This window comes from Caloenas nicobarica, chromosome 1, assembly GCF_036013445.1.
Source record: "Caloenas nicobarica isolate bCalNic1 chromosome 1, bCalNic1.hap1, whole genome shotgun sequence".
Taxonomy (NCBI): Eukaryota; Metazoa; Chordata; class Aves; order Columbiformes; family Columbidae; genus Caloenas; species Caloenas nicobarica.
The window spans coordinates 44373164-44400052 of NC_088245.1; the positions used below are offsets into that span (position 1 = coordinate 44373164).

The 26889-nt window shown below is 41.4% G+C and overlaps 1 protein-coding gene across 1 annotated transcript in view; it reads right to left on the reverse strand.

Annotated features, from left to right (window-relative positions):
• Positions 1 to 23048, reverse strand: part of SLC17A8 (solute carrier family 17 member 8) — a 28468-nt gene extending 5420 nt beyond the window's left edge. The window contains exons 1-8 of the mRNA XM_065647056.1: positions 22906 to 23048; positions 15431 to 15683; positions 12294 to 12412; positions 6975 to 7089; positions 6415 to 6502; positions 3501 to 3587; positions 2478 to 2614; positions 781 to 930 (exon numbers count right to left, since the gene is read on the reverse strand). Of these exons, the coding sequence (XP_065503128.1) occupies positions 781 to 930; positions 2478 to 2614; positions 3501 to 3587; positions 6415 to 6502; positions 6975 to 7089; positions 12294 to 12412; positions 15431 to 15683; positions 22906 to 23048 (1092 nt within the window). The remainder of the gene's footprint in view (positions 1 to 780; positions 931 to 2477; positions 2615 to 3500; positions 3588 to 6414; positions 6503 to 6974; positions 7090 to 12293; positions 12413 to 15430; positions 15684 to 22905) is intronic.
• Between the last annotated feature and the right edge of the window lie 3841 nt (positions 23049 to 26889).

The window sequence follows — 26889 nt, forward strand, 5'->3', positions numbered from 1 at the left end:
CATTGACACTGAGTCAGTTTTACACCAATTTTTAACTAGTGAGGCACACGGAGGTGCAACTCTCAGATCTATGAAACGCAATTCAGAATAAACAAACCTGTTTTGTCTTAATAGCCATGTACTTCACCTCCATGCTGCTCTTGGCCATTCAGAGTATCATTGCTGTCATGACAGCATTACAGAACCTGGACACACTAGTGCTCCCAGACCATGATGTTGTTTGTTATCAGTTCGCAGGATTACACTTGCTTGAAAATAATTCACAGTGCAGCAAGAAGGTTTCTTTAAAGGAATTTTGGGAAAACTTTTCTGGAATAAATATTCTGAAGTCCTTGTTCATGCTCTGAAGAGGGAGTGCAATAATACTGGCTTTAATGAAGTGGCAGTGGAAGGGAATCTAAGTTCATACAGAATTTGACCTCTCATTGTCAATAAAAAGTAATGAAATAAAAAAAAAAAATAAAAGAGGATGAAAATTACCTGGAAAGTAATGCTAAACTGCTGGCACTAAACAAAATACGCATTTCTATTTACTTACATTGTGTTTTTCATGATATATGTTTTTTTAATCAACTTTCCCAAAACAACTTTTCAGTTCTTTCCTTTTGCTAATAATTTGATGCTGACAAGCTTTTCCTTCTATCAGATCACCAGAAGTATGTCATCCCAACTACTGTGAATAATCTACTGTAATTGCTCCAGAGAGATCTGGGAATCTTCAAGCATCCTGCACCTCCTAGGGTGAGGTCTGGACATTGCTGCTTCATCTCAGTCATTTACCTTACTTATCGCAAACCCAAAGACTTCTTCAAAGTAAGCAGGTTGACTTATAAGGAGCAAATAGAAGGTCCAACTTCTGCAAAAGTTTGCCACAATGATTGCATAAACTGGCATTGAAGTGAAAAATCTCTTCCAGGGTGTACTAAATTTCTGGGGGAAAAAAAAGAAAAAAAAAAATGAGAAGGCAGAATAAAGACCCCAGTACCTTTTAGTATCAGATTATCCAGTACATTGTATCTGATTTACACTGAAAACACTTACAATGCAAGTGAAAGATATCTCCTGGATTAGTGGCGAAAGACAAGTAAAGAAACTTTCTTAGGATAGTCAGGATTCTTAAGATGCCTACTCTAATATTATTGCTCTGCTTACTGAAATTACACAAGATCTTCTGGAATCTTGCTCTTGGGATAACAGAATCAGTAACAGAAGCAAAGAAAACTAGAGAAAACTTCGTGCCATTCCCCACTTTTTGGCATGATGCAGTTTGAGATATTCTGCTAAAAAGATTGTGAGAAAAGGATTATCCAAGCTAAGAAATATGTGGTAGCACAGCAACAGGCAGCTACCCACTTCAACCCAATTCATTTCAGTCAGCCAAAAAAAGTGCTTATAGTAGAAGATTTAATTTCTACAACTTGCTTTTGGCATTTCCAGTTTTTATTTATGCCTCAATACTCCATACAGCAAGAAAAAAAAATTAAAAAAAGTTTCAGTGCCCTATTCACTTATAATAGACTTCAAATCAGAAGCTGAAATATGTAACTGTGGCAATATACATTGACATTCTACTTTTTTAAAAAAAACAGTAGTTGTGTTCTATGGGCAACTGTATGCCTGTGGTTGTGTGTGAACACAGTGGTGATACTAGTGTCCTTTGCAGTAAAACCACTGTACAGCAAGGAGAAAACCGTGGCCTGGAACAAGTGTGTGTGTCTCCAGCCAAGATCTGAGTGTCTTCAGCCAAACTTCAGGAGCATGCCCAGAAGGAGAGTCTGGTTCTTTATACTCTCAGCAAGGGTATTACACAAAACATGTAGAGAAAAGAGTTTGGAGTTATGTTACTCCAGAATGTTCTAAAGTAAAAGCCAAGAAGAAATAGTTCAACAAGAAACAGATTTGGTTTTCGCCACTAGCGAAAATGAGATATCTAAGGAAATGGGGAGAAGTTTGATGGGAAAATAGGTTTTAGTTTAAATTTCCAGGATCTTCCAGGATCTTCTCAGAGAGAGAAGTCCTAAAACAATGAGCTGAGCTGCTGTGAGAGTGAGCAGGGCAGAAACCTTGTCCTTAAGCTTTAAGAATATCAATCATCCTTAAAAAGATCTCAAAAGGCAGCTGGATAATTTAACATCTGCACGCAGTTTCTTCTTTAGCTATTTCCATTAATATTTTTTAGAACAAACATGATAGTTACTCAAGAGAAGGAGATCAGTGTGTCGTTCTCTCTCTCCTCAATTCTTTCCCCTCCCTACATTAGAGACGCTCTATAAACTGAGAGTTGACACAGCACAATGTGTTTTACCTGTTGTTGAACTTCTCCTGTTCAGCTTCATGAGCCTGATCCTGTAATTTTCATAAAAGGAAAAGCCCCGGAACATCAACCACAAATAGTTTTGCTGCTCTTCTGCAGCTGGTAGTATACGTCTTGTGTAAAAATCTCACAAATCATAACCAGAAAAGCCTTTTTTACTTACACTTGCACTAGCGCTGACTCCTTCTCCAATACTTGTTTCTATATATATCCTTTCTTCGTTGGTTATTGTTGGATGTGCAGCAGGGCTCTCATAGGCATGAAGCAGCCAGAATACATACCAAACAATCCCAAACATTCCTGGAGAAGCAGGAAAAGCAAAGCTCAGTTTTTAAAAACCAATACAGCCACACTTCAGTATCTACAGGCCTTGAAGTTCGTTTCAAGAGTCAGTTAAACCAAATCTGTGCAGAAAATATGCCCAGGGACGTAAGAAAATATGATAAGTAACTCTGTGTATATTGTATGCCTGCCTGCAAATCATTAGAACATTTTGTCACCTGTATTACGTGATATGCATGGGACAGAGATAAGGCAGAAACGAAGCTTTATGTGGGACCTGGAGAAGGAAAACACCAGATTGGTCATAACATGACCACGATCTGCATAGAAGAACTTCAAAATCAGCTTGCAATAGCAAATCTTACGGCGCATTCTGTGTCTCCAGAGAAATCCCATCTTAACTGGGTTGCTGCTGTGCAAGGCCGGGTTTGAGCCATATCTGCCATGTACGGTGGGGGGAAGCACGAGGCACCACAGATCAGGCATGAGGTTGTACCCGTGTGATGGGATCACTTGTAAAAGTGGTACTGCTCTTACCAAGCATGGGCAGGATGGGGCAGACATCTCAGGGCAGAAGGTTTCAGAGGCATTTGGCTCCCCATCAGATGCATATGCTGTAGCATTTGCTGTCAGCGTACACTCCAGGACACTTACCACCTGAGTATTAGTGCTACAGAGCAACCTTTGCAACTGCATCCAGCCCTGTGACCATGGGCTGTAGTCTGGTCATTACAATTTTAAAACATTTTACAACAGATGATTACAAAATAACAGCTTTCAGAAGCTGCAATAAGTAGGGAATAAATTTGAATATGCATTTGCAACTTCTTCATTACCCAAAACAACTTTGGTCCATACTCATTGTACAGGTTTACCAAAACTGCTGGCAGGTTAAGCAACTCACCATAAATATAAAAGACTGATGACCATCCTATATACTGCACTAGCACACCTGCCAGTGGCATGGCGACCACTGCACCAGCATAAGACCCTGAGGAGAAAAAAGGATTAAGAAAACATGTCAGCTATGAGAGGCAAGCCCAGCCTCCAGTACAGATGATCCAGGCAGGTATGTATGGGGGAAGAACGGAGGGATGCCTGTGTCTGATTGGCACCATGCTTTCTTGTGAACATGGGAAATGGAATGGCAACTGTCAAATTTATCTTGGGGTGGTGGGAATGACTGGCCCTCACTTGTGTGGGATTACCAGTCTCATTTTGCAGCCAGAAGGGCTGTGCTCTGTAGGTAAATGGGATTTGCAAAACCAAAACTGATGGTAAACCACCACGCAAACATAAGCTGTATGCGCTGAAGTGGAGAATCCCTCCTAACCCTGTGCATTTGAGGTGAGCTCCAGAGAAGCTAATGCCCCAAATTTCAGAAGCTTTCTTGGTGTTCAGAGGTCCTAATGGTTGCAGGTATTCTGGGAGGCTCTTGTCATGGCTCTAGCCCCATGATCCCACAAGTGCTGCTGGCGGAGGGGTTGTTCAGACCAACCCTGAGTCTGTTTAACCGTGTTTAGTTCCTATCAGCGGGATGAACAACAGCTGGAATAAACAGGCAAAAGTTGACTGAGAAAAAAGCATTAAAAAGTGATCTGTGCCAAGGTTTCTGATTAGGAAACATATAATGCTGAAGAAAGATGTTTCTAAGTGACTTGTACAAAGAGATGAGTATCTAAGTGCTTGGAAAGGAATTTCCATTAGGAGCTTAGGGAGAATTCACGCAATAGGGAAATTTAGTTTCAGCACAAGATGGTGCCAGTGGCTTCACATGCGAGAAGTGTTGCTTTGAATTATTCTAGGAAATGGGGTACTTGTAGTTTTGAGAGTATAACATACGTTGTTAATGAACATGGTAATGCTCTACTCATTAGCAAATACTGCTCTGCAATGGTTCACAGAGACTCTTCTCCCTCATCTCTGTGTAACTCATTTTTCCTACAGCAATAGAAAAGCCTCAGGCAAGGATACAGGCAGAGAAATCAGGAACCTGGTTAACATAGGGTTTCCTAATTTTTCCACTGTTCCTGTGTACCTTTCGAGTGCAAGAATTGGCGATCTGTAGCCACTAAAATGGGTGCTGTGCCGCAGGATGGATCTTTCTCTACCCAGTGCTAGGATTTCAAGGAGAGAGCATTGAGGGTGGAGGGGCTTGTCTTTTGGTCTGTTCTTCTACAGAAAATGGAAATACCTAAGTAAGCACTAAATCCTGGAGTCATGTGTAGTAAAAATCTAATTCCCATAATATGAAAAGTTGCCTTTTTTTTTTTCCCGTTTCACTCCTCCTTTTACCCTTTCTCCTGTATTTTAGTGCTGTTTTCCCTAGACTTTCAGTTCCACTGCCAATGGACAGACTCATTTTTCCTCTGACTTTCACTTTTTCTATTAAATATTCTCTCTCACAGACATTCAGCTTTAGCTGCTTTTACTCCACCACCTGCATTTATTTTCATTGTTTTCTTTTCCACCTTTCTGAATTGCCTAGTCTTCAAAGTCCTACTGTTTCTGATTTTTCTCCAGTGTTATTAGACATCCACTCACTGTTCCAATTCCCCTGTTAGAAATGGGAAAGGATACACCAAATACAGATTGTGAAAGTGTCTTAGAGGGAAACGAGAGAGTGAAGTAATGAGTAGTGCCTTTTCCTTCACTGCCAACACAGTGCATCTGAAATTACAGCAGAATCATTCCTACACTGTACTCTGCATATCTGGACTTTTTAGGGTAAGAATGCAGAGGGAGTATACTTGGATTATGCCTTACATTCATTATGTTTAGCCATCTACCTAAACCAAGCCTGGAGCTGGTAAAGAGATATTAACATTGATTATTTTGCCTGGAATTAGCAGCTAATTGAAGATTGCATGGGTACAAAAAGAAGATGAAGACATTAGGTAGGAGAGTGTATGAGGTGGAGACAGCTCAAGCTAGACCTGGGAAAGGGCCAGACAGGTGTGACACTCACGGCAATCTTTTCTGGAAAGAAACTGTGGCAGCACAGAGTGAACTGTGGCAGCACAGAGTGACCTGTGGCAAAACCTGGAGAGTTAAATTAGAAGTAGAAAATCCCCTTTTTTTCCCCTTCTCTTTAGTGTTGCTGCAAGTAAACAGAGGGTCTCTTCCTTGAAGAACAAGGTGTAGAATCTCAGTATTTTTCCCACTCCCTGCATCACAACAAGGTTTAAAGCTCTTGCCAGAGGCTAGAAACACTCCAAAGGGAATGAGAAAGTTTGATTTCTCCCATCATTCTACTGGGTTCCTATCACCAAAGTCTTCTGAAATTTCCCACAAGCCACCTTCCAAAAAGCCAGCTGTCGGCATTGGAAAGGGAACCAGAGAAGAGAGCAAAGCACGAGGCTGATCATAATTTGAAGCAGAGTGAAGCAGAACAGCCAGTGGCAATAAGTTACTTTACCTCCACTGCACTGTATTGAGCAGCCAGCCTAAAGTACTCCAATACTTTTAAGATAGTTTTAAAGTGCATGCTTGTTTAGGAGGGTCAGTTCAATGTGTATAATACATGGAATCTCTAAGGATGGAGCAAATGGAAAAAAAAAGTGTGATTTCTCTCATGTGGCACTTCTAGACCCATTATATTTACTATGAGAGCCATTCTGAGGGTTGGCTTTAAATGATAAAATGATGACATATTAAACAAAAAGACTGTCAGGCTCCTGAGCTCAGAGTAGAAGCCCAATGGGTATGTAAGCAGGTGCAGTAAAGGGCAGAGGGTTTGCATTTCTCTTTTAAATCATGTGTAATCACATCTAATAGGAATATGTACTTACATAAACCATATAAGCCTGTCAACTTACCACAGAACGATGTGGTGGCCAACCTGCTTCTCTCCAGTGGAGGAGCCCACTTACTCCACATCCCGTGGCAGGCTGGGTAGGTGACACCCTGGGAGATATTTCACACATCATATCAGTAGTTTTCACTGCATTCCTACTTGAAGCAGTTGCTGATACTGTCCCACCTGTCTAGCTGTTTGTCACAGTGGAATGATGTAGGAAGGGTTTGGTAAGCCTGGAAGAGCTCTGTTTGGGTATGAAGATGTCATACTAATTTGCATAATCACTAATATTTGGTAATATGTTCTGGGGTAAAAATGCTGTTTCGTACATGCAGTGGATAGCAAAAGTAAGCTAAAATAAATTGAATTGCAACATCAGAAACCTAAGCTTTTTATTTCTTTTTAAGCAAACTTTAAAATATAAATCCATAAGGTGAAAAAATTATTATCCTAAATATGAGTAACAAGTAAAAAGTTAGATTGATTGGAAAAATTGACCAAAAGATCTTACAATTTTTTTAGAGCCAAATCTCCAAAAACAAATGATGTATGGAAGGACTAAATGGTGAGTGCTCCTACCTCCACCAGACCTTGCAGAATCCTTACCAACATCACACAACCATAATGCACTCTTGCTGCAGAGGGGATGAACATGTTCAGTGTAGATGTTAGAAAGATAGCTGCTCCAAATACCCTTTGGAAAAAAGTAACATGGAAAGGGATATAGTTACTGTTTACTTTTCAGAAGCAATGCTGTTCTTGGGTACAGTCACAGAGACAATCACACATACCACAGTCTCACCAACCCAAATATTTGTAAAGTTCCTTAATTGGCAAAAGAGGATAAATCCCCATATGATCAATACATTTGCTTCTCAGGATAGAAGTTTTATATGTACTTAAACAAAGTTGCTGGATTTTTATTTGTATCAGAGGAATAGATATGGATGTTGGTAGTGGAGGCTAAGCTGTTTATATGAGTCCTGACCTGAGAAAAGCATTCCTAGCCTGGGAAGCACTTAAACTCTGTTTTATCAATAGGGTTTAACTTAAATTAGGTAAAGATTGGTTTAAGTGCCTCTCTAACATAGGCGTGTGCTGGTTAGTTCCACTTGCTGCTGCTATTATGCCTAATACGGCTGCTTAAGATCAACTCCTTTCCAATGTCAACTCTCAGCTGCCTCTTTTGTTACTATGACATAGAAAGGGCATTTCTGGAAGACAACTTCTGTGAAAAACATGATATAAATGTTTGGCTACCCTGCTGGGAAAGAGCCCTTGGTAACAGCTTGGCACAAGCCAGTTGAGGCTCTAAATGCATCTGGGGTCCAGTGCCTTTGGGAAATCATTTGCAACCTCCCAAATGTTAGAACCCATTAAAGAAACAGGCAGCAGAAACCTCTGTGTAGTGGTAATGGATCCAAGCAATATCCCAGAAAGTCCAGGCCACTCAGAAAGCCTGGAGAAGCACTCAAAGCCTTGTCTGACTCACTCAATGCAGCCTGTGGGAGCTTTTCCCAGCATGGACACAGGCTTTCCTATGTTTGTCTGAAGAGTGGTGCACAATTACCTTCCTCTATCAATAATAAACAACAGTGACACTAGACTTGAAAGACAGCTGGGCTACAGGACAGTCATTTCAGTATGGCATGGGCTGCAGGTTTGCCAGGCACTGATGCTGTAGGAAAAAGCATCCCTGTGTGCCCAGCTCTTGAAAGGACATCTGGGGAGCTCATTTGAAAACTGAGGCTGCTGCATCATGAAAAACACCACTGGAAATCAAGAAAGGGACTGGGAATAACCAGCTGAAACTATCGTTGAAATTACTACCATTAAGAGGAATGAGCTGTACTCGATTTATTAGATTTCATATATCTTCACATCGGGCTGACTGAAGTCTCAGGTTTCCTTTCTATGCAATGAAAGAGGTTCAATAGCTGAGTCATGCAGTCTCCAAATATCAAGAGTTCATTACTCCAGCATCTGTGGAAACTGATATACATGAGGATCCCCTCTAAGATCCTAAAACAGTACTTAAAAATATCAGAACCGGCAGTAGTTCTCCACAACTGTCAAGCACCATTTAAATTGAATGGATTACTGCTAATCCTCTCTAGTTTACTGTCTTCTTTGTGTTGTCTGCAATTCAAAGCAGCCACGTCTGGGTCCCTGCGGACTGCCTATGTGTGGGAGATCTTTCTTCCTGCAGATAGAAAGTTGCAGCGGCTGGTGGCCCTGGGGATCACAGAACTTAGGAGCCCAAAGCCGCCCTGTCTTGCTCTGAGACACAAGGTGACACCCTGAAAATAAAGCAGCCCTTTTTGTTCCAGACTCTCAGCTCATGGCTACACTGATGTTAGCTGGCAGCATGGTGCTCTTTGTGGACCACCATTCATGTTCCTTTTTCAAACTACTCAAATTCGGTGACATTTAACAACATTTTGAATTGTCTTGTTATGCATGTGGTATTTCAGAAAGACACATTAAGCTTCATTCTGATTTATGAATGGTAATAGATAGATATTTGATTTGAAATCATATGATTTGTACAACAGTGGTATTTCTCTCCCTTTTGATTTCTCTGCCAAAGACATGCACACATCTTATTATGCATAGCTATTTATCATGCTCCACTTCAAAATATTTATAAAGTTTTAAAACCTTTTGTTGCCATTATTTTCTTCTTTTTCTTTCTTTTTCTCCTTTTTTTTTAATAATGATTTCAACTGTTTATGTTCCAGTGCCTTTTTGAAAACTTATTCACAGGAAATATATGTCATCTCATTTTTTGAATCTGGGCTTATTATCCACAACAGTATTAATGGCAGTATTATAGTGCAAAGACTTTAGTGTCGGAGATCAACACTCTTATATCTAAAGTCTGTACACCCATTGACAAAATCAACTGTCCATGCCCTGACAGCTCATAATCTGAATGACAAGAAAGCACTCAACAGATGAACACAAAAGCAAAGAGGCTGGGTATGCTGGTGGAGGGAAGTGACAAAGGAACGGATTTATATAGAAAGAGGTCAAAAAATCTGAACTGGAATACAAAGCCCATGATCATATCATTACATTTAGCAGACTGCTTTCAAAGTCAGGTAAACATTTAGCTGAAAAATAAGTATTATTTAGTGCTCTCTTATGATCACTGAGGGAAAGGTTTGCACCTTGTTTCCTTGCCACTAATAGAAATATCAGATCTGTTATCCTAATGCTATTGACAGTCTCAGGGAACTACAGCAAGTTATGTAAACCAATAAGCACATGAAAGAATGTGTAAGAAAGACAACATGTTTAATTATCCAAACAGCTAGCTCTGAAGACTGAGTTTCCAATCTCTGCTACTCAGTTCAGCATCAACTCTTAGTATGCGTAGATTGTAAATGCATCATTTATACTGAGTCAGAACCAGTGACTCTTCTGCTAATATTTAAGAGGGTGAGTAGCGTTTCCACAAAGAGCCAGCGTCTTTCTAGCAGTTCACTGCCATTTGTCCCAAAGATGTTGATCCCCACTATGACTAAAAATGTCCCAGTTCTGTTCAATTCATTCACACATTCTTCTCTCCTCTCTGTCATGATCCCAGGCCAGCTGTCACTTTGGGATCAAAACAGACTGCTTCAGTGACGGACTCCTCTGCCCAGCAGGGTGCTGTTACTGAAAACCGATACCAGGAGATGCCTCATGTTTCACGTATCCTTGTCACCACCAAACAATGATGAAATTATATTTGAGGATAAACAACAAGTTAAAGGGACATTATCACTAAATGGTTCATGAACTTTCTGGTGGAATGCAGACCTACACAAATTTAGACAAATGTATAAAGGAAATTACATGGTGTTAGATGGTTTTGGTGCAAAGCCGTAAAGCCCTCAATATTTTCAGCTGTTCTGAGATCCATTTGAGTCCCTCATTATTACAGATAACTATTTGCATTAGATAAATGCCTGGAGTGGGGACATTCACGTATATTTAAGGTTGCACAGCACTGAGCAAGATTTAAACACGTCACAAAAGAGTCTACCTAAATCTGGAATGTCAATAATAGGATAGAATAATACATCTCATTGCCAGAGTGCTGTTGGGACAAAAGAAAACATTTGGTGGTGTGTTCACAGACTGGCCCCACATCTCCTGCTCTGTGTCTTAGCAAGCAGGTAACCCCTTTGAAACAGCAGTGCTGTTGAATCTACCCAAGCTGAAATTGGTTGGGTGAACAATGAATAAAGAAAAAACATTGTCTTAGCCAGATTTGTGAATCCTATTACTACAAAGAGAAATTCTTTTCAAGCCCAGCCTTTGGGATGTTGTCGCTCCTCAGCAAATTCTACTCCTAAACCCAGTTGTGATAGTCAAATACATAATTTTATGTTTTATTATAGTATTAGATTGAGTCTGAAAGTCGCATGGGAACAGAAATACAGCTTTCTGCCCATATGCACAATACATACCTAAGGAAATAGTCAGCTGACAGAATGCATTGAGTTACAGTGTCAACATGGTTGATTTTACTGTTTGCAAGAAAATTAAGGAAACAAAAGCCAAACTAATAATATGCTGAATTATTCAGCCAACAGTGTGTACATCTGTGTTTTGAGGCCCTTCTGCTGCAAAAGCTGGTGGCAAGACCAGAAAGGCTGGGGAAATGATTAAGCTTAGGTAATTTGGTTTATTCAGCAGATGGCAAAATACTCTGCTTACGCACTTTTGTGTGGTAGAGAAATGAATAATTGGGGATGCGAGCAGTGCTGAAGAAGCAGTGCAAGCTGAATTCCGAGTAACTTTTGGTTACAAACAGATGGGACTTGGGTCTGAACTTCTAGGCAATTCTGTGGGATAACTCTATCCTGGAGTGATTTCCATAAGGGCATATAGGTGGGAAGAACTCCCAGGCTGTCTGTAATCCCTACAGCTCTTTGCAGAATGCAGAGAACGAAGTGCTTTGATTTGGGACAAAACAATATCTAACTAGTCTTAAAGACCTTTTCCAATTCTGAAAGTGTTTCTAGATAAGTCACATCTCATTTTCAGAAAACGAAATGAATACCAGCCATCATTTTTGTCTATAGATCCCAAATGCCTTTAAGATGCACATCTCATGAGTTCATTTACAAACAGCTGTTTTCAGACGATCACCCTCTCTCTGTTGTGATCATATTCCAAGTTCTGAAGGCTTTTTGAAGTAAAGCCCAAAATCAAAGTTAGCTTTGGCAATACTATCTACTTTTCTTACTTTCATTTTCAAAAGCAGCTGAATTAAAAAAAAAAATCAGCCCACAAACACAATGAGCATGTAAGAAATGTGTATAGATGCTCAGAGGTCACCAAAGAAAACTCATGAAGCTCTATTAGAAGTTCTAGGCAATTCTAATTGCAAATGTCAGTACTGTATCCAGCCATGGTGAGGCTATCCGTGTGCATGAGGATGGATTTGTGTCTTCAGAATACAAATGGTGATGCAATGCCTATATGCCCAGCTTCAGTCCACGGGAAAATTTTAAAGGAAAGAAGACAAATTTTCTTGGAAAATTTTAGTTTGGTGTTAGGTTGAGCTAAAAAGCACTAAGGCAACTTCTGGAAGACAAATGCTACAATCATCATCTGAAGCATTAAGTGTGATTTTCCTAACAGTGTCCAGAAAGCATTATTGTTTAGAGAATAAGAAATACGTAAATATTTGATATGAGAAAGCTGAACTGAGAGAATCAGCAATAGACCCGTAATGGAAAACTAGTCCCATTTTTGGTTATGGACAAAAGTACTAAAAGTTTTGGTTTAGATGTGCATTCCTGAAACACATTAATTCACTGTGTTGGTAATCATCATTTAAACAGTGTAAAACAGTCATCAGGCTGTAGAGCTTAATTCTTTTGCTTATTGTTTTCTTACCTGTTAGCAGCCAATTTGTTTGAGATGAACCCTCCTGGAATTTGTGTCACAATGTAACCCCAGAAAAAAGAGCCATGAATGAGTCCCACTGTCTCTGGATCCCAGTTGAACTGGGCTTTCTGTAAAGGAATCAGAAAAAATGCTGTAAGATGAAGCATATTCATTGTAAGATAACCACTATTTCGAAGTCACACAGAAGTCACTCATCCTCCAAATCAAGGCAGTCTTTACGCTGGTGTTGATGAGCTTGAATCCCCTGCAGTAAAGGTAAAAGGATGTCAAATTCCCATGTGAGATTACTGCATTGGCTCTTACCTTTCAGACGGGTGGATAGGAGTAGGGAAAGATTTCAGCCAGAAGGCACCTAATGCTGGACCTCTGTCTTTGTCAGTTGTCACTGCTTCCTCTTGAGCTGCTTAGTCCTGAAATGTGCTTGATGTTACAGCAGGGGCCTGATGCCTTTCATTGGCCATATACATTTCTCCATGATTACCAAGGTTGCTCAGGTCCTTTGGGTTGATCAGATGACTGGTCTTGTATTAACCACAGTCCTCCTTCTCAGGGCCAAACTCTGACCATCCACCATCTGAATGAAGTAACATGGGGCAGAAAAGGGGGAGTGGGGTGATGGGGGGATAATACCTGAAGAGAAGGCAATCTGGAAATAAGGCTTGGTAACACTAGCTAGCTGACTGGTTTATCTTTTATTAAAAGTGATGCCAGTTGTAGGGCTGGATTTGGATACAGAAGGCCACTCACAGGCTGGTCGTAGATGGTTCCTAGTCACAAATGTCTGCAGCCAAGAGAAATGCTTTCACCATACACCTCATCCTTGGATACCAAGCAGTTTCAGTCTTCTCAAGGCTCTTCCTGAACAAGGACATTCCTGTTCTCTGATGAGCCTGTTTGACACATCTTGTTAAGAGGAGGGACAGCAAAAGCTCATGGCAAAACGTAGAGGAAGCAAAGAAAAGAAAGGTGATCCAAGGTGCCCCTCTTGCCCTCCATTCTGGGAGGTCAGGCAGGGCCCGGCTCCATTTAATCACACTGACGTAAGGTCAGTGTCAACTTTTCCTCTTGAACCCTCAGTTCAGAAGAGCTGTTTTGAAACCAAGAGAAACTGTGATGCTGTGCTTCATGATCATTGTTATGCTAATCACACCATAAGGAAAGGTGGCTAAGCATCATATGAGGAAGTAGCACAGATGTCTTTTCGATTCTGAATTAAAACTGTCACTAAAACACCACAGAAAAATGAACACTAGAATGATAAACCTTAACATTTATTTTTTCTGTATTACTTCCTGTGTGTATACAGAAGAACCAGTTTTCCTCAGTAGGTTGATTTTTTTTCCCAAACAAGTAAATTAAGAAATAGATCATCATTTGATGTGCAGAGAGATAGATTATGTTAATTACCAGGCGTGTTTCCAGAGGGCTAAACGGTATTCCTTCCCATCAGTATACCTTCTGACAAGAGACCCACTTTCCTGTGCTGAGTTACATTTCTGTTTTAAATACGATTTTCTACTAGTGATTTCCAGCTTAGTTTCTAGGTACTGTTAATTTCTGAAGGCAGAAATACCATAACACGTGGAAAAACTTCCTGTATCAGGTGGTGCTCATGCCCAAAGAGAAGATTTCAGATTCATGAGATGAGTTTGTCCTAATTTCCTCAAACTACCTCTTCTGCACTTCACAACCCATCCTTTCTCTTGCTCCAGGGTGAAGCACAGGACCAGGAAGTCACAGCAGGACCCCAGGGAGCAGGAATTAGGCTGAATAAATACAAACTCAGCAAGTCCAAGCAGCAGGAGCTGGTCAGAGCAGATTGCAGATGAGGAAAAACTAGCAAGCTCTTAATTTGCTTTGGTAAATCTTCCTGTGGTTTATTGAGTCTGATTAGATACACTTTGCTTGATAAGTAGGAAGGCGAGAGTAAAACAGTGAAGGACTGGCCACAGCATAATGTGGGAAGGGAAGGAAGGTTTATTTAACTCGCATACTTAGAATCATAAGCATCATCTCTGGGTCTTTGCGGATCAATAGCACCTGTGACCATGAGACACGCAGGCAGGCATAATTTTAACTTCGGAAATTTGCCATGGACACTTCCTGCAATTTTTGTTAACAAGTTAAAATATCTAGAAGAAAAGCTGACAAATAATTGCACAGCTTTTCATTCATATCTAGAAACATGACAGAAGCTATCTGTCTCTCTGGTAGATGTGTTTTGTCTTAGGGAATGTGCTGACAAAGGATATCCATGAGCTGGGGGAAGCCTCTGTTCCCTGGGAGGGTCTGATTATAAATTTGTCCTTCTGCAGTATCTTTCCTCCTGGCCCTCAGCACATGAGGAACCATCAGGTAAGAGTCAATATTCCTGTGAATAATTTGTTAGGACAAAAATAACCAAAAAATATGTCAACAGATAGAGCAAATGTAAATGAGGTTCAAGTTCATAAAGTCCCTAAAGGGACTCATGATATCACAGTTATTACCAAGGCAGGACTGAGGAAACTAAGGTATGCATTGGAAATGCAATTCCTTGGGTGCATTGTTAAAGGTTTGTAGGCATCTGCTGTGAACCACATGCCATCTACTGCAAATTTGAAAACAGCTTGGCACCTAGCTCCCAATACCTCTAGACAGCAATCCACATTGTTAATAATCTGTAAAAACCTGTTGCCTTATTGCCAGTGACTACTTTAAAGTCTTGAAAGCCATCCACTGATCTGAAGAGTGAAGCACTACATACAGCAATTAATCATTCCTTCTGCAGCAGCATCAGACCGTACTTCCCTGAGAGATAGTAAATAGTAAAAGCTTCTGCTACTGCAACAAAATCTGTCTACAACTGAAAGATCAGGGACCTGATAGACGTGCAAGCCAGTTCAGTTCTCATTTCTGCCACTTACATCCTGTATGACATTGCAAATCCTCAGATTTTACGGATTTTTAATGTGACTTAGAAACCTAAACAGCAATTAAGCACCCACACGACTATATGAATCCAGACTCATGTGTCTTCCTGCCTCCATTTTTGATCTATGTATATACAGTACTTCAATATGTATCATTTTGATGATTTTGCAATGGGATCTGCTCAGGATAGCGAAAGGAAGGCGGTTTCTCACCTGCAGCTCTGGTTTTCCATTGACATAAACAGTGTTATTGTTCACCATTTCCACGATGGCCACACCCAGGTTGCACCTAATCCCGAAGGAGATGCAGAAGCCCAGGCCGCTCATGATGGCGATGATGTAGCGCTTGGGCAGGCCGCAGCAGTGGCAGTCACACGGTGCCGGCTTGCGGGCGCTCGCCTGCACGGGCCGCCCCTCTTCTGTCAGCTCGATGCGATCCTCCTCTGCGTTGGTGCCATCGATTTTCCTGAACGGGTGAAGAAAGAGAAAATGGTGGTGTGAGGGGTTAATCCTGGGCAGGCCGTGAAAGGTTAGCGTAGCCTACGCTTTTCATCAACAACCTCTGAAATGTGTAAATCCAAGCCACCCAGCCGGATAGCTAGCTGGAAAAATGTTCACAGGCTATTCATGAGCATAATTATAAGAGCTCTGTTGAGCTCTGTTGTGATTAATTCTACTGATTGTTAGGAAAATATACATATGAAGAAATTAATCATCATTTCTAATTAGATCCACTAAGCAGAGCTGGCAGTAGCTTTCGAGAAACAGGCAAATACAGCACAAAGCATGATTTTGCTTAGCCCAGTGCTCCCTGTGTATTTATTTTCACCTGCGAGACAGAAATCAGGGCTATACTGAAGAGGAGAAGAGGCTTTGGTGCCAAAAGTACCTATTTAAGATGTAAAAGAGCCAGGCCCAGACTTCGTTTGCCTGAAGGTATTTGAAGCCTTGTGTCCACTCTTCTCAGAAACATCCTCTTGCCACGAGGACTTAGGTCATTGCAAAGTGAACCTCCACAAATCCTGTCGTTGAACGTGTTGCCCTTTGTGTAAAATACTTAATATTAAATGAGATCTGAAGGGGAACACTGACATTCTGGGCTGTCAATTCATCACTCCTCAGCAGCAGAGGCTGAAAGGGCTTGGCCTGGGACCAAATTTGGTGTGGCAACTGCAGTGCTCTCAGGAGGAACCGGGAGGGAAGTGGCCAGGGATGCTGGCTCTCCCATTTATTTGGGATAGGAGCAAATGGTACCCAGCCACTTCAGTCTGCAAGAGGCTGCCCACCAGCTCTGGTTAACACAGAAGCACAGCTCCTTTGGCTTTGTATATTCTGCCTTTTTCCTTTTCCTACAAGCGCCCCAGTTGAGAGATTCATATTGATCAAAATGGCACTTCTGTGTAATCTGGAATTACATAATAGTGCAATTAAAAATCAATTTGGTCTCCCGTTCTGATTGGAGATACTAACATCCTGTTCTGTAGGACCACGGAATGTCTCTGGGAGAAAAGGTGAGGTCAGAAAAACTGCACACGCACCCCTGGACTAGAGGTAAATAGTTCCTTTCCTAACATTAACTTCCCATGCCTTTGTTGTAAATGCAGAATATGGGTTTGCTGACATGTTAAAACTCTTCAGCAGATGGTTAGCTGTGAATACATGACTAGCCCACTGAACACTATTCTCAAGCTTAAGGTTAAGTGTTCACTAAAGGGAGACATCAATCAGCAGCTATTTAAGAAGCATTTCAGTTTTGGCATTGCTCTGAAGCAGTGAGCTGAGGATCCAGCTCCTCTTGTGTCTGCCATGGAGTTACTCTCAGTACTGTGAAAATATGAACAGTTACTTAATATAAAAGAAGCCCATCTTGCCATATAAGATGATGAAATGATTGCATTCACTTGTTTCTGAAAAGGAGTAACCTATTTCCCTCTTTCACACATCTGGCTGAATGCATCTGAAATCTGATGCCCTTTGGTTTTCCGTATACAAATTGGCTATAAAGAAATGTTGCCAGAGCTTATAGGGATGGCCTACACATGGGTAATCTACACAGTAGTTGGTTGGGTTTTCTGGGGAGAAAAGTGCTGGTTTAATCACAGCTTTCTCCAGTTGCTGTTAATCTAATGTACTACCCATAATCTAACAGATAGTACTCTGTACTAAAGGTTTTGCAACTATAGGTGTTACGTATGGCCTTCTGAGGTGCTTCCTGGGGACTTAAAGATATCTTTCCAATATGAAATTTCAATTAAAAATCTCAGCATTTCTAGTCTTTAGAGCTACAGCCTAACTAGTGCATCTTTTACTATATTACTCCTCTTTACAACGTATCACCAAAGCATTACTCCAGCCATAATTCAAGCAACAAGAAAAAAAGTATGTTATAGTCCATCAGCTCATATTTCCAAGAAATTCTAGAATCGGAGTGTTTGGGGCAAGAAGGGAACTCCAGGGGCTATTTGATTTAACCCCTTGCTCAAAGCAGTGCCAACTGCAAAGTTAGATCATTAGCTCATTGTCAGGCTGGAGGGAAGACTTTGCATTACAGCAAGGTAACACGGGAAATGTGATATTACTGTGGTGTTATTGAAGGTGATTGAGATCTTATGATTCACTGGCAGGGAAACAGCATTTGTTAGTGAAATGAGAGTACAGAGAGGAATGCAGTCAGCCACTTTAAAAGGAAGATACCATATATTCCATGCTCTGTGTGCTAATATAGGTAGGCTTAAACTAAATAAAATACCAAAAATAAAGATCTCAGGAAGTAAAAAGACAATTGAAAAACTATTTTTTAGAACCACTGTTGTCTTAAAAGAGTCATTAACAAACCAAAAGAAGTAATTTGTCTTCCTCCAACTTAATCTAGGATACTGATTGAATTAGCTCTAAGTATGATTCCTCAAATTTTTATACCTTTACCACACTCTCTATTTATAAGAGAGACATTAGATTTTAATTGGTGCATGATTTTGGGCAGCTTGCAAAGATTAGACACATCATGCAAGGCCAAAACATCTGTTCCGATCTGGACATTTTCAGCTGCCTGTCAATTCACATAGGCATGAAAATAGCATCCTGCTCCAAATTCACTTTTAAAAGTGGTGAGCCAGGATGAGCACAATAAGCCAACATTGCCTCTGCAGTGCAATTAATTGTTTTGCTATTGTATTCAACTACTCATTAATAAAAGCAAGTTGAGGACTGATCCACAACCCCAAATCCACACATTTTATTTCATACCCCCAAAACTTACTTGAACCCATTCATAACAGATTTGTTTTAGAGAAAATTATTTTGCAACAGCATTCCAAAAATGGAGCTGGAGTGAAACATTAGCAGTGCGGACATTCACAGAGCCAGTGTTTAACCTAGCTTTTTGGCTTTATTTTATTGAAAAGATATATAACAGATGTATGGCAACTCCATTAAAAGATAAGAAATACATCTTCCAATTGATCTGTATAGTTGTAGCACCACTGAAAATTTTTACTTGTTATACACCAATGAGTTAGAAGGAAACTGTTTTAGAGCCAGGGCTGTCCTCTAATTAACTGACTAACACAGGAGAGCATTTTGCTGCATGGGAAATGTTCAGTCCTTACATCAATCTTGTTTTTCCAGCAAACATACAACACGTGGTAAGTAAGAAGAGCGAAGCTGTTTGAAGGTATCCGTGTCCATGTTCTGTGCCTAAATGTTATAATAACTCTATGCAAAATTTCTCTTCTTTATTGAATTAACTTACTCTGGCATATACAGAATTTTGGAAGAATTGAAGAAATTTCAAAAATTCACCTCAGTAATAAAGAAAACCACTAGAATAGATATATATTCATCAATCTGTAGTTATGGGATTTTAGCATAGACATTAGTTATTTCTTCAAATGATTTAGTGGGTGAACAGGAATCATACCGTTCTTTTCATTTGATTACAAACACATAGATTCTACAATAAGGGGCAAATGTTAATAGTTGCCACATGTTAGAACACAATCTAGAATGGCTTTTAACAGATATTACAGTCTTTCACAGACAGCTGCAGCACAATCATGCACAATGTTCAAGACTCACACCTACAAATCCAGCATCAGTCACCCCATGCAACAATTTTTGATGATCCTGCCATAACTTCAGAAACATATACACTGACTATAGAAAAAAATCATTTATCCAAAAGCAGATACAATTTTCTGAGATCTCATTTACTCTCTGGGGATTTGCCCAGGTGATAATTGTCCACACCGAATCCTGCAATCGATGCATTGGCACAAAGTCTCAGTACAGACAGGCAAACCCTCTTACGTTGCTCAGTGCATGGGACCTCTCCAGCTGGTTCCTACGGGGTATTTGCATGAAACTCATGGCATGTCTCAATGTACACACCATGGGGCTGCATCTCACAGGTGCTGCACTCCCAGGCTGCAGGGCAGGCTCACAGTTCCTCCTCAGCACAGCCTCAATGTTCTGGAGGGATGATGCCCCATGGGTGCTGCAGCGCAGCGCTGCACGTGTGTACTGTGCCCTTGCATTAACACCGTTGTGCAAGGGAACCTTGCATGGCTCACAGACCCGTTGACTCCCGACACCCCCACTGTGTTCACAAGGCTGCATGGGCTGTACTGACCTGAACTCTCTGTACTTGTGTGCAAAGGAAAAATTTGAGAAGACTCAGGCTATGACCCAACACAGGTGGACAAGCCTTGTCCAGTGCAAGGGCATATCGCCCAGCTTCAAGGTGCAGGTTTATAGCAGTTTAAACCATCTAATTCATCAAGGGACACCTGCAGCAGGCAGAGCTACACCTATCAGGGCCCAGACTACACACAGCAGCTGTGTGACATGGCCCATACAGCTTTTTGCATTGACAGTGACATTACAGAGTTGTGAACCCACTTAGTCACTTTCCACTTCATCAGTAAGCCCACAGTTGCTTTTAGCTGATCCGAGACTCCTATTAATAAAATCGTCAGAGAGGCAGAGCCTGAGATTTTACTTTTGTTCATGATTTTTTCTTTGACTACACTGAGTTCACAGAAGGCCCAAGGTGTTTGTGCCTGCCAAGAAGCTCTGCAGGAAAAAACTTTGATTTCTGAGAAACTTATAAGAGTTGCAGAGCCTCAGGTCTGATATCCGTTGACCCAAGCCTTGAATCCTCTAAATTGCTTTTTACTGCCTCGCTCTATTTTCCTAATCAAGAACAAACAAAATTTTGCATTAAAAATTATTTTGCACATGGTTGTTTTCTAAAATACCTAATGAATTTATTCCATCTGATGATAATCTAAAAACAAAGGTGTCTTTTCCTAAGGTGTCACAAATGAAACCGCTGGCAACAGCCTAGAGAGAGGACACCTCTTGGGTCAGTTCAGTCCCCCTTGCCTCACCTCCAGCATCCAGCTACCTTAAGTAACCTCCTGTGGGCACACTCTTGTTTGGCAGCACCCACAAAATAATTTGAGGTGGCTACGCACCTGTGAGGAGGCCATAAGTCACTTTATGCTGCTTGTGCTTTAGCACTAGAACTTGCCTACGGGCAAAAGCTATGGAGCAGCCAGTATCTGACAGCTGATCTTCTGGATCTGCTCTGTTGTTTGTAAGACAGAAATGTGGTAGGAAGGCATGGACTCATCATATTTATCAAAGCCATAAAATATTTTTCTACCCACTTTGCTAGGTTAGATCTCATATCAACACATGGCAGTCAGTAGCATCATACCTAGAGACCTAATGAAGCACGTGCATTAATGTGAGGCAAGACTGCACATTAATATAATTAATCACCTATCAAATGCTAGAAGAGGAACCAAATTCTTTGCTGATTTGCAATATATTAAAGCCAATTGGATTTGGTGAAGTGCAAAGCCAAGGTTGCAGCTGATACGTACACATATGTACATTATATTAAAAAAAAAAAGTCTACACTCTTGTTTGTAGGCTAAGCTGTAGAGAATGAAGTTCAAAACATGCATGTTTCTTTCCTTACAGAAACCTTCATATATGACTATACATTTCCCAGGAGACTGCTAAACTTGCAGAAATTCTTACTTAGATCTGATTGCAGACATAGCAAAAAATACTTTTATTGTTTGGATTGTTTCTTCCACTGGCTAGTACATCCAAGAAAGGCACAGGTACACATGTGTTTAAAACAGAAAATAATTAAGTCCAGCAAATTTTCTTGTATCTCAAGTCAGAGTTGGTTTGGTTCGATTCAGCAGCAATGTAACTGAAGTTGGATGCCTGTAATATCATCTGCATAGGAGCCAGCATGCCTTCCTTGATACGTGGCTACAACGGGAGAGTAATTCAGGTAATCTAAAGTTTGCATAGCATTTCCACGTAGAAAACCCAGTGTACTGCCATATTACATACTCACAATGTACAAACCCTACATGTATTGGGGCAAATTCACCAGAAGAGCCCACAGAAAGAGAATTTCTCATTGAATAAATTACTTAACTTGATGTTTTGAAAGAAAAGTTGAATACCTGGAATCACTGTAAAATATCTTAAAAGTTAAAAAAAAAAAGTTACCATTTATGGCACTGTAAATAAAGTTAAATTGAAACTGTGTGGAATACTAACACTCTGTTCACATGGTATAGAAATAGTGTAACGGCCAATGTATCAGTGCATCTCAGTAACTTCTTTAAAAGTACACATGCTCATTTTCTCACATATATGTGCTGTAGTATAACACATGTAAAATATTATACATTTTCTTGAGATGAAAGCCTTTTTCAGATATGCCAAGAACTGTATCTTGACTCAAAATAGCATTCCCAAAAGAAGGTAAAGGGACAGATAGGAAAGCAAATACAATGCACTCACTAAAAACACATTCTGTTAAAATTCTGGCTTGATCCATACAAAGATTTGAAACACTTAACATCAAGTGTGCAAGAAACATCACTGAACCTGCTGTCTCTCATCTATGGATTCCACGAGTTAATGTTGTCAGTGGCCATTACTAATAGAAATAATCTTCCATTTAAATGAGAAATCTCTTCCCCTGTATGAAACCGGCCATTTGTTATACCGTATCTTCATTTATTAAGAAAATAAAAATATTTCCATTTGCTACTTCATAAACTCTCAGGTTAAGATAAAAATCTTTAATCTTTTTTTCCCTGTTTGCTAGCAAACAGCTGCTTCTCCTTTTTATCTTTCTAATTTGTTAGTCTCAGTATACACACACATACACATCTCTGATTAATACATTTTCTTTTACCAATTCAGAACAAGATTTTCAAAAAAGCCCCTGTAATTTAGGAACATTAAGTCTAATTTCAAGAATGGCATCAATTGGGAGTGTTAATTCCCATGAAATCATCAGTTTTTCTTATGCAAGCTAAACCACAGAATTATTCACATTCAATTATTGAAAAGTTTTTAAATTAAAATACTTTTCCATGCTTTTGTAGTATTAGAACAGTATTTTAAAACTTAGTTTCACATTTTTTGTTCAATATAAATATTCTATCATTTATAGTCATATGCTGTTGTAACAGTGCTCCTTATACATCTTCTGTCTTGCAGCAAGGTGTCTCTCACTGTCTAAACTCAGATATTGATTTTGCAAGTCTAAATTGTGTTCTATGTTTATACATTTTTCTATACTTCATTTCTCTTTAATAAATTGAACCAATGGACCCGTCTGGGAATTTTCTGTTGGATTTTACCTTCTCAGATTCCCCAGCGTGTCACTAATGGTGTTCTTCACCTCTTCCTTTCCTGGGTTAAAAAATCTTTCCTTCAGTGAACCGAATCCCTTGAAAGGCATTTTCTCTTTCTTCTTCAATAAATCCCTTACGTTAACAAGCATTCACTTCTGCTGTCATATTTCCCAATGCCAGACTCGGGAGCCACCACCAGTCCCCTCAGTGACCTCTGCAATAACAACCAGTTGCTCAAGAAAGGAGCATGGAAGAAAAATTAAAAAAATAATTAAAAAAAAAAATCTTCCGAAGCCAGTAAGTCAGTCGGGGTGAGCTCTGGAAGTGCTCAGGGACTCGGGGATGCACTTGCAGCAGCTCTGCCGTGCATCTGCGCAGGGTCGGGTACCTGTGCTGGGGCGGCCGGTCCCGCGGCTGCAGTGGGCGAGCTGGGGCTGCTGCCGGGGCTGGTGTCCCCGGGCAGGACACAGCTGCCAGTGCCAGCTCCACGGGCGAACCTCAGGCTGGCTGGCTGGGGCTCATCCTCCTCCTTCCCTCCCTCCTCTGCCTCTCCAGATCCCGTGCAAGGTGGTGCTATAGTAACGGACACAATACCTGTCCTCCAGCCACTCCAGTTCGCTAATAAGACCTCGTCTGTGGCAAGGGCAAGAAGTTTATTAAACATTTATGAGCCTTTTCTGTAGGGAGGGAATTATTGCAAGCTACAGTTCCCATTCACTATGTAGTCCTTGTCCAAATGAGCCCCCTACCCCAATGCACCTGCTGGTTTGAACCCAGAGCCACCTTCCCCAGCCTGGTCATTTATTATTGATGCTCCTGGGCCCTTGGGCAGACAGACACAGAAGTGCATTGATGCGACGGTGTTTGAATAACCGATGAAATACTGGCTACAAATTAAATGCATTGCATTTTTGAAACACAAAGTGGCTGGAAGAGGTGAACCGGTCCAAATCAATGTGACTTCGTGACAACAACACACTTCTCCTAGCATGGTGGAAAGTATTTGACAGAAACACTTGTGGAAATGCAGCCTGCCGGGACATTTGTCAAGTTTGCATGTTGGCTGGAATCAAATGAAGAAATTCTACTTTTGGCAAGGCCTCAGTTATTGGGTTTGGGCTATGGATGACAAGAAAAGAAGAAAAAGAATCCCCATTTCATATTGGCTTTGGGCTCCTGTCAGCCCTTCCCTGTTCCCTGGTTGGAAGGGAAGGCAGAAACCTTCCAGGTTGTTAGAAAACCTGAGAGCTTTGCGTTTGCCACCTTCCCCTTGCTCTCCCAATGTAAGCTAAATGAAGAGCCTGTTAGTGCCTTCTCAGGCCACCAGCAGGAGAAGAACCGGTTTCCCCTGGAAGTCCCCAGCTTCAAGGAGCCAGGTGGAGGGCAGGTGCGGCAAGTGGGCAGCTGCCACCCACAAACCCTGGCTCCTGCTTTGCCACCAGCCACCTGGTGGCCCTGAGCAAGCTGGTGGGGCTCTGGTCCCTCCTGCCCTATAGTTGTCATTATGCTTCCAGGCACAGGGTTCATGCTTTTCTCTCTAACTTCCGTTCAGAGTTTGATCTACCCAAACTCTACAGAGAGAGAGAAGGAAAGAGAAAGACACAGTGATTTCTCTAGAGAAACAAACTGGATCTGATTTGTTTTCAGCTGCCTTAGGTCACTTACAGGCTCCTCATTTGGGTGTTTGGACCGAGGGAGCAGGATTGAGTGGGAAGTAAGTCTGGGCCAAAGCAGGGCAAGGACTACCTGCCCCTCCATCCCTCTTCTGGCTCCTTGCGCGGGTCGCCAGCCTCTAGATTTTAGATGTCTCTATAATATGCATATCAAATGTCTGAATCGTCCCAGCTCCACTATGAGGAAGGGAATATTGGAAAAAGCACTTCCTCATGGTTAGGTAAGGCAGACTGCAGTGAAATCCTTTATTTCTAGTATAAATGAGAGAAGAAAGAAGAGAGGAGAGGGAGAGGGAGAAGGAGAAAGAAGAGAAAGAGAAGGAGAAAAGGAGAAGGGGAAGGGGAAGGAGAAGGAAGCAAGACTTGGAAGTTTTGCTTGGCTGGAGTCTCTTTTGTTGCAGAACAAGTTACAGTTTCTTTCTCCTCTTTGAATAATTCATATGCTGTAGAGCAGTGTTTGAAAACTCCAGGCTAACACAGCTGGCTCACACTTTTGCCCTAGCAGGGAGTCCTCCCATGGTGCAGCCAGGCTCACAGGGCCAGCCAGCTCCCAGCACTGCCACCCCTATACCTGTGGCAGGGCTTCTCTGGGTGTATGTCTGTCTTGTCGGGTTGAACAGCAAACACTCTCACTGTCAATTCAAGGACTCCCTGGTAAACCCTCCCTGCAGCATGTCTTGCTGCCCCAGGAGCAGTTGCACCTCCTCCTCCTCACACTGCTCAGGTTTGAATCTGGCCACCTCCACAGTCTGAGCAAGAGGAGGCAATTCCTCCTGGTTTCTCACTCCAGAGCCCTGGCCCACCAGGGCATGCTGACAGCAAGGTCACCACTGTGGAAAGGAGCACAGGCCTGACAAAATCACATCCATGTGTTAAAACTGGGTTTCCAGTTTTCAGAGGGCACACAGAAAATGAAGCCTAGCAGGCCAGCTGACAAACATCAGAGGTGTGTATGTTTTTAGGGATATATACATGCAGAAGTATATGGTGAAATTGCCTTCCATTTAAGTAAAAATGTATTTGCTAGCATTTGAGATAGTTTCCTGAATGTTCTTAAGGCAGCTGAACACCTGAAACCATGTAAGAGCTCACCTCCACACTGGAAATGGTGCAAATTCCAGTGCAAGGAATTCACCTTGGAAGACTGGGGCTCAGGTTGGAAAGTGATGTTCAAAACCCATATCTCCCAGCAGGTGTGGAACAGAGGTTTTTACTTTGCCCTTCTTTCTGAACTTCTGGTCCCGCTTCAGTTATAGAGAGCACAGAGCAGACACAAGAAAGGAGCTATGCTCAAAATTTAGTGCTTTGTTCACTTATCCACACATTCTATAACTGCATTCAGCATGAAAGTCCTAATTCCAACTTTGTGCAGCTGGGAACCCTTCAAGCAGCTCCCTCAGAGATACGTCCTGGGTGGCACTGGGCAGGGTACGTTCCCCTCATGGATGGAAGGGCTCTCATTAGCAATATTGCCCACCTCACCACTAGCAGAACTGTCCATTTCTCACAGCGGGTTTCATCTCTCCCTCTGCTTTAGGCTTTGCAATCCTGCCTGCACTTCTCCTGTGCTGCAGCAGCGGCCTCTTTTGAAACTCACTGAGCCTTTCCCCGAGGCTTAAAGGGTGTTTCTCACTTTGGCTTCTCTATAGGGGGGCTGCTAGGCAGGAGCAGTGCTGCTCCCCTGCTTCCTCCTCTCCAGGTTCACAGGGTAGGAAAATGCATGGACTCCAAAATGCTGCTGCAGAGAATGTCACAGCAGCTTTGCAGAGCCCTGCTCCTGCTGGGAAACTGTCTGCAGGGGCAGCATGCAATTCCCAGCAAGGATGCGCTGAGGAGGCCATGGCAATCCTGATGTGACTAATCCCAGTACACATTTTGGAGCATCAACTGAGGAGATCTTTTGTCTTCCTTAACAAGGCCTAACGTGATAGCCATGGTGGACCCAGCTGTCATTGTTCCTACGTTGTTCTTTCCTCTTCTAACTCTCTGCCTTAATTTTATTTTGCAGAAATTAAATTACCCCATTGTGATTCTCTTCTGATGTCTCAGACCTTAAAACGCACTTTATTATACCAAATTACTGTAAGCCTGCTGCTTACAAGTTGGAATCTAAGACCAAGACACAGCATAATTCAGGGCTGCACTTAAAAAAAATATTTTGCAAAATTAAAACTACTCCTGGCTCATACAACTCGTAGCTACCACTGAAACTACAGACTCAAGCCCAAAGACCTCTAGTAAGGCTGTATTAAAACTGTATTTTAGAGCCAATGTGGACACAAAACGAGGATGCAGATAGCCACTGCTCTGGGCTCAT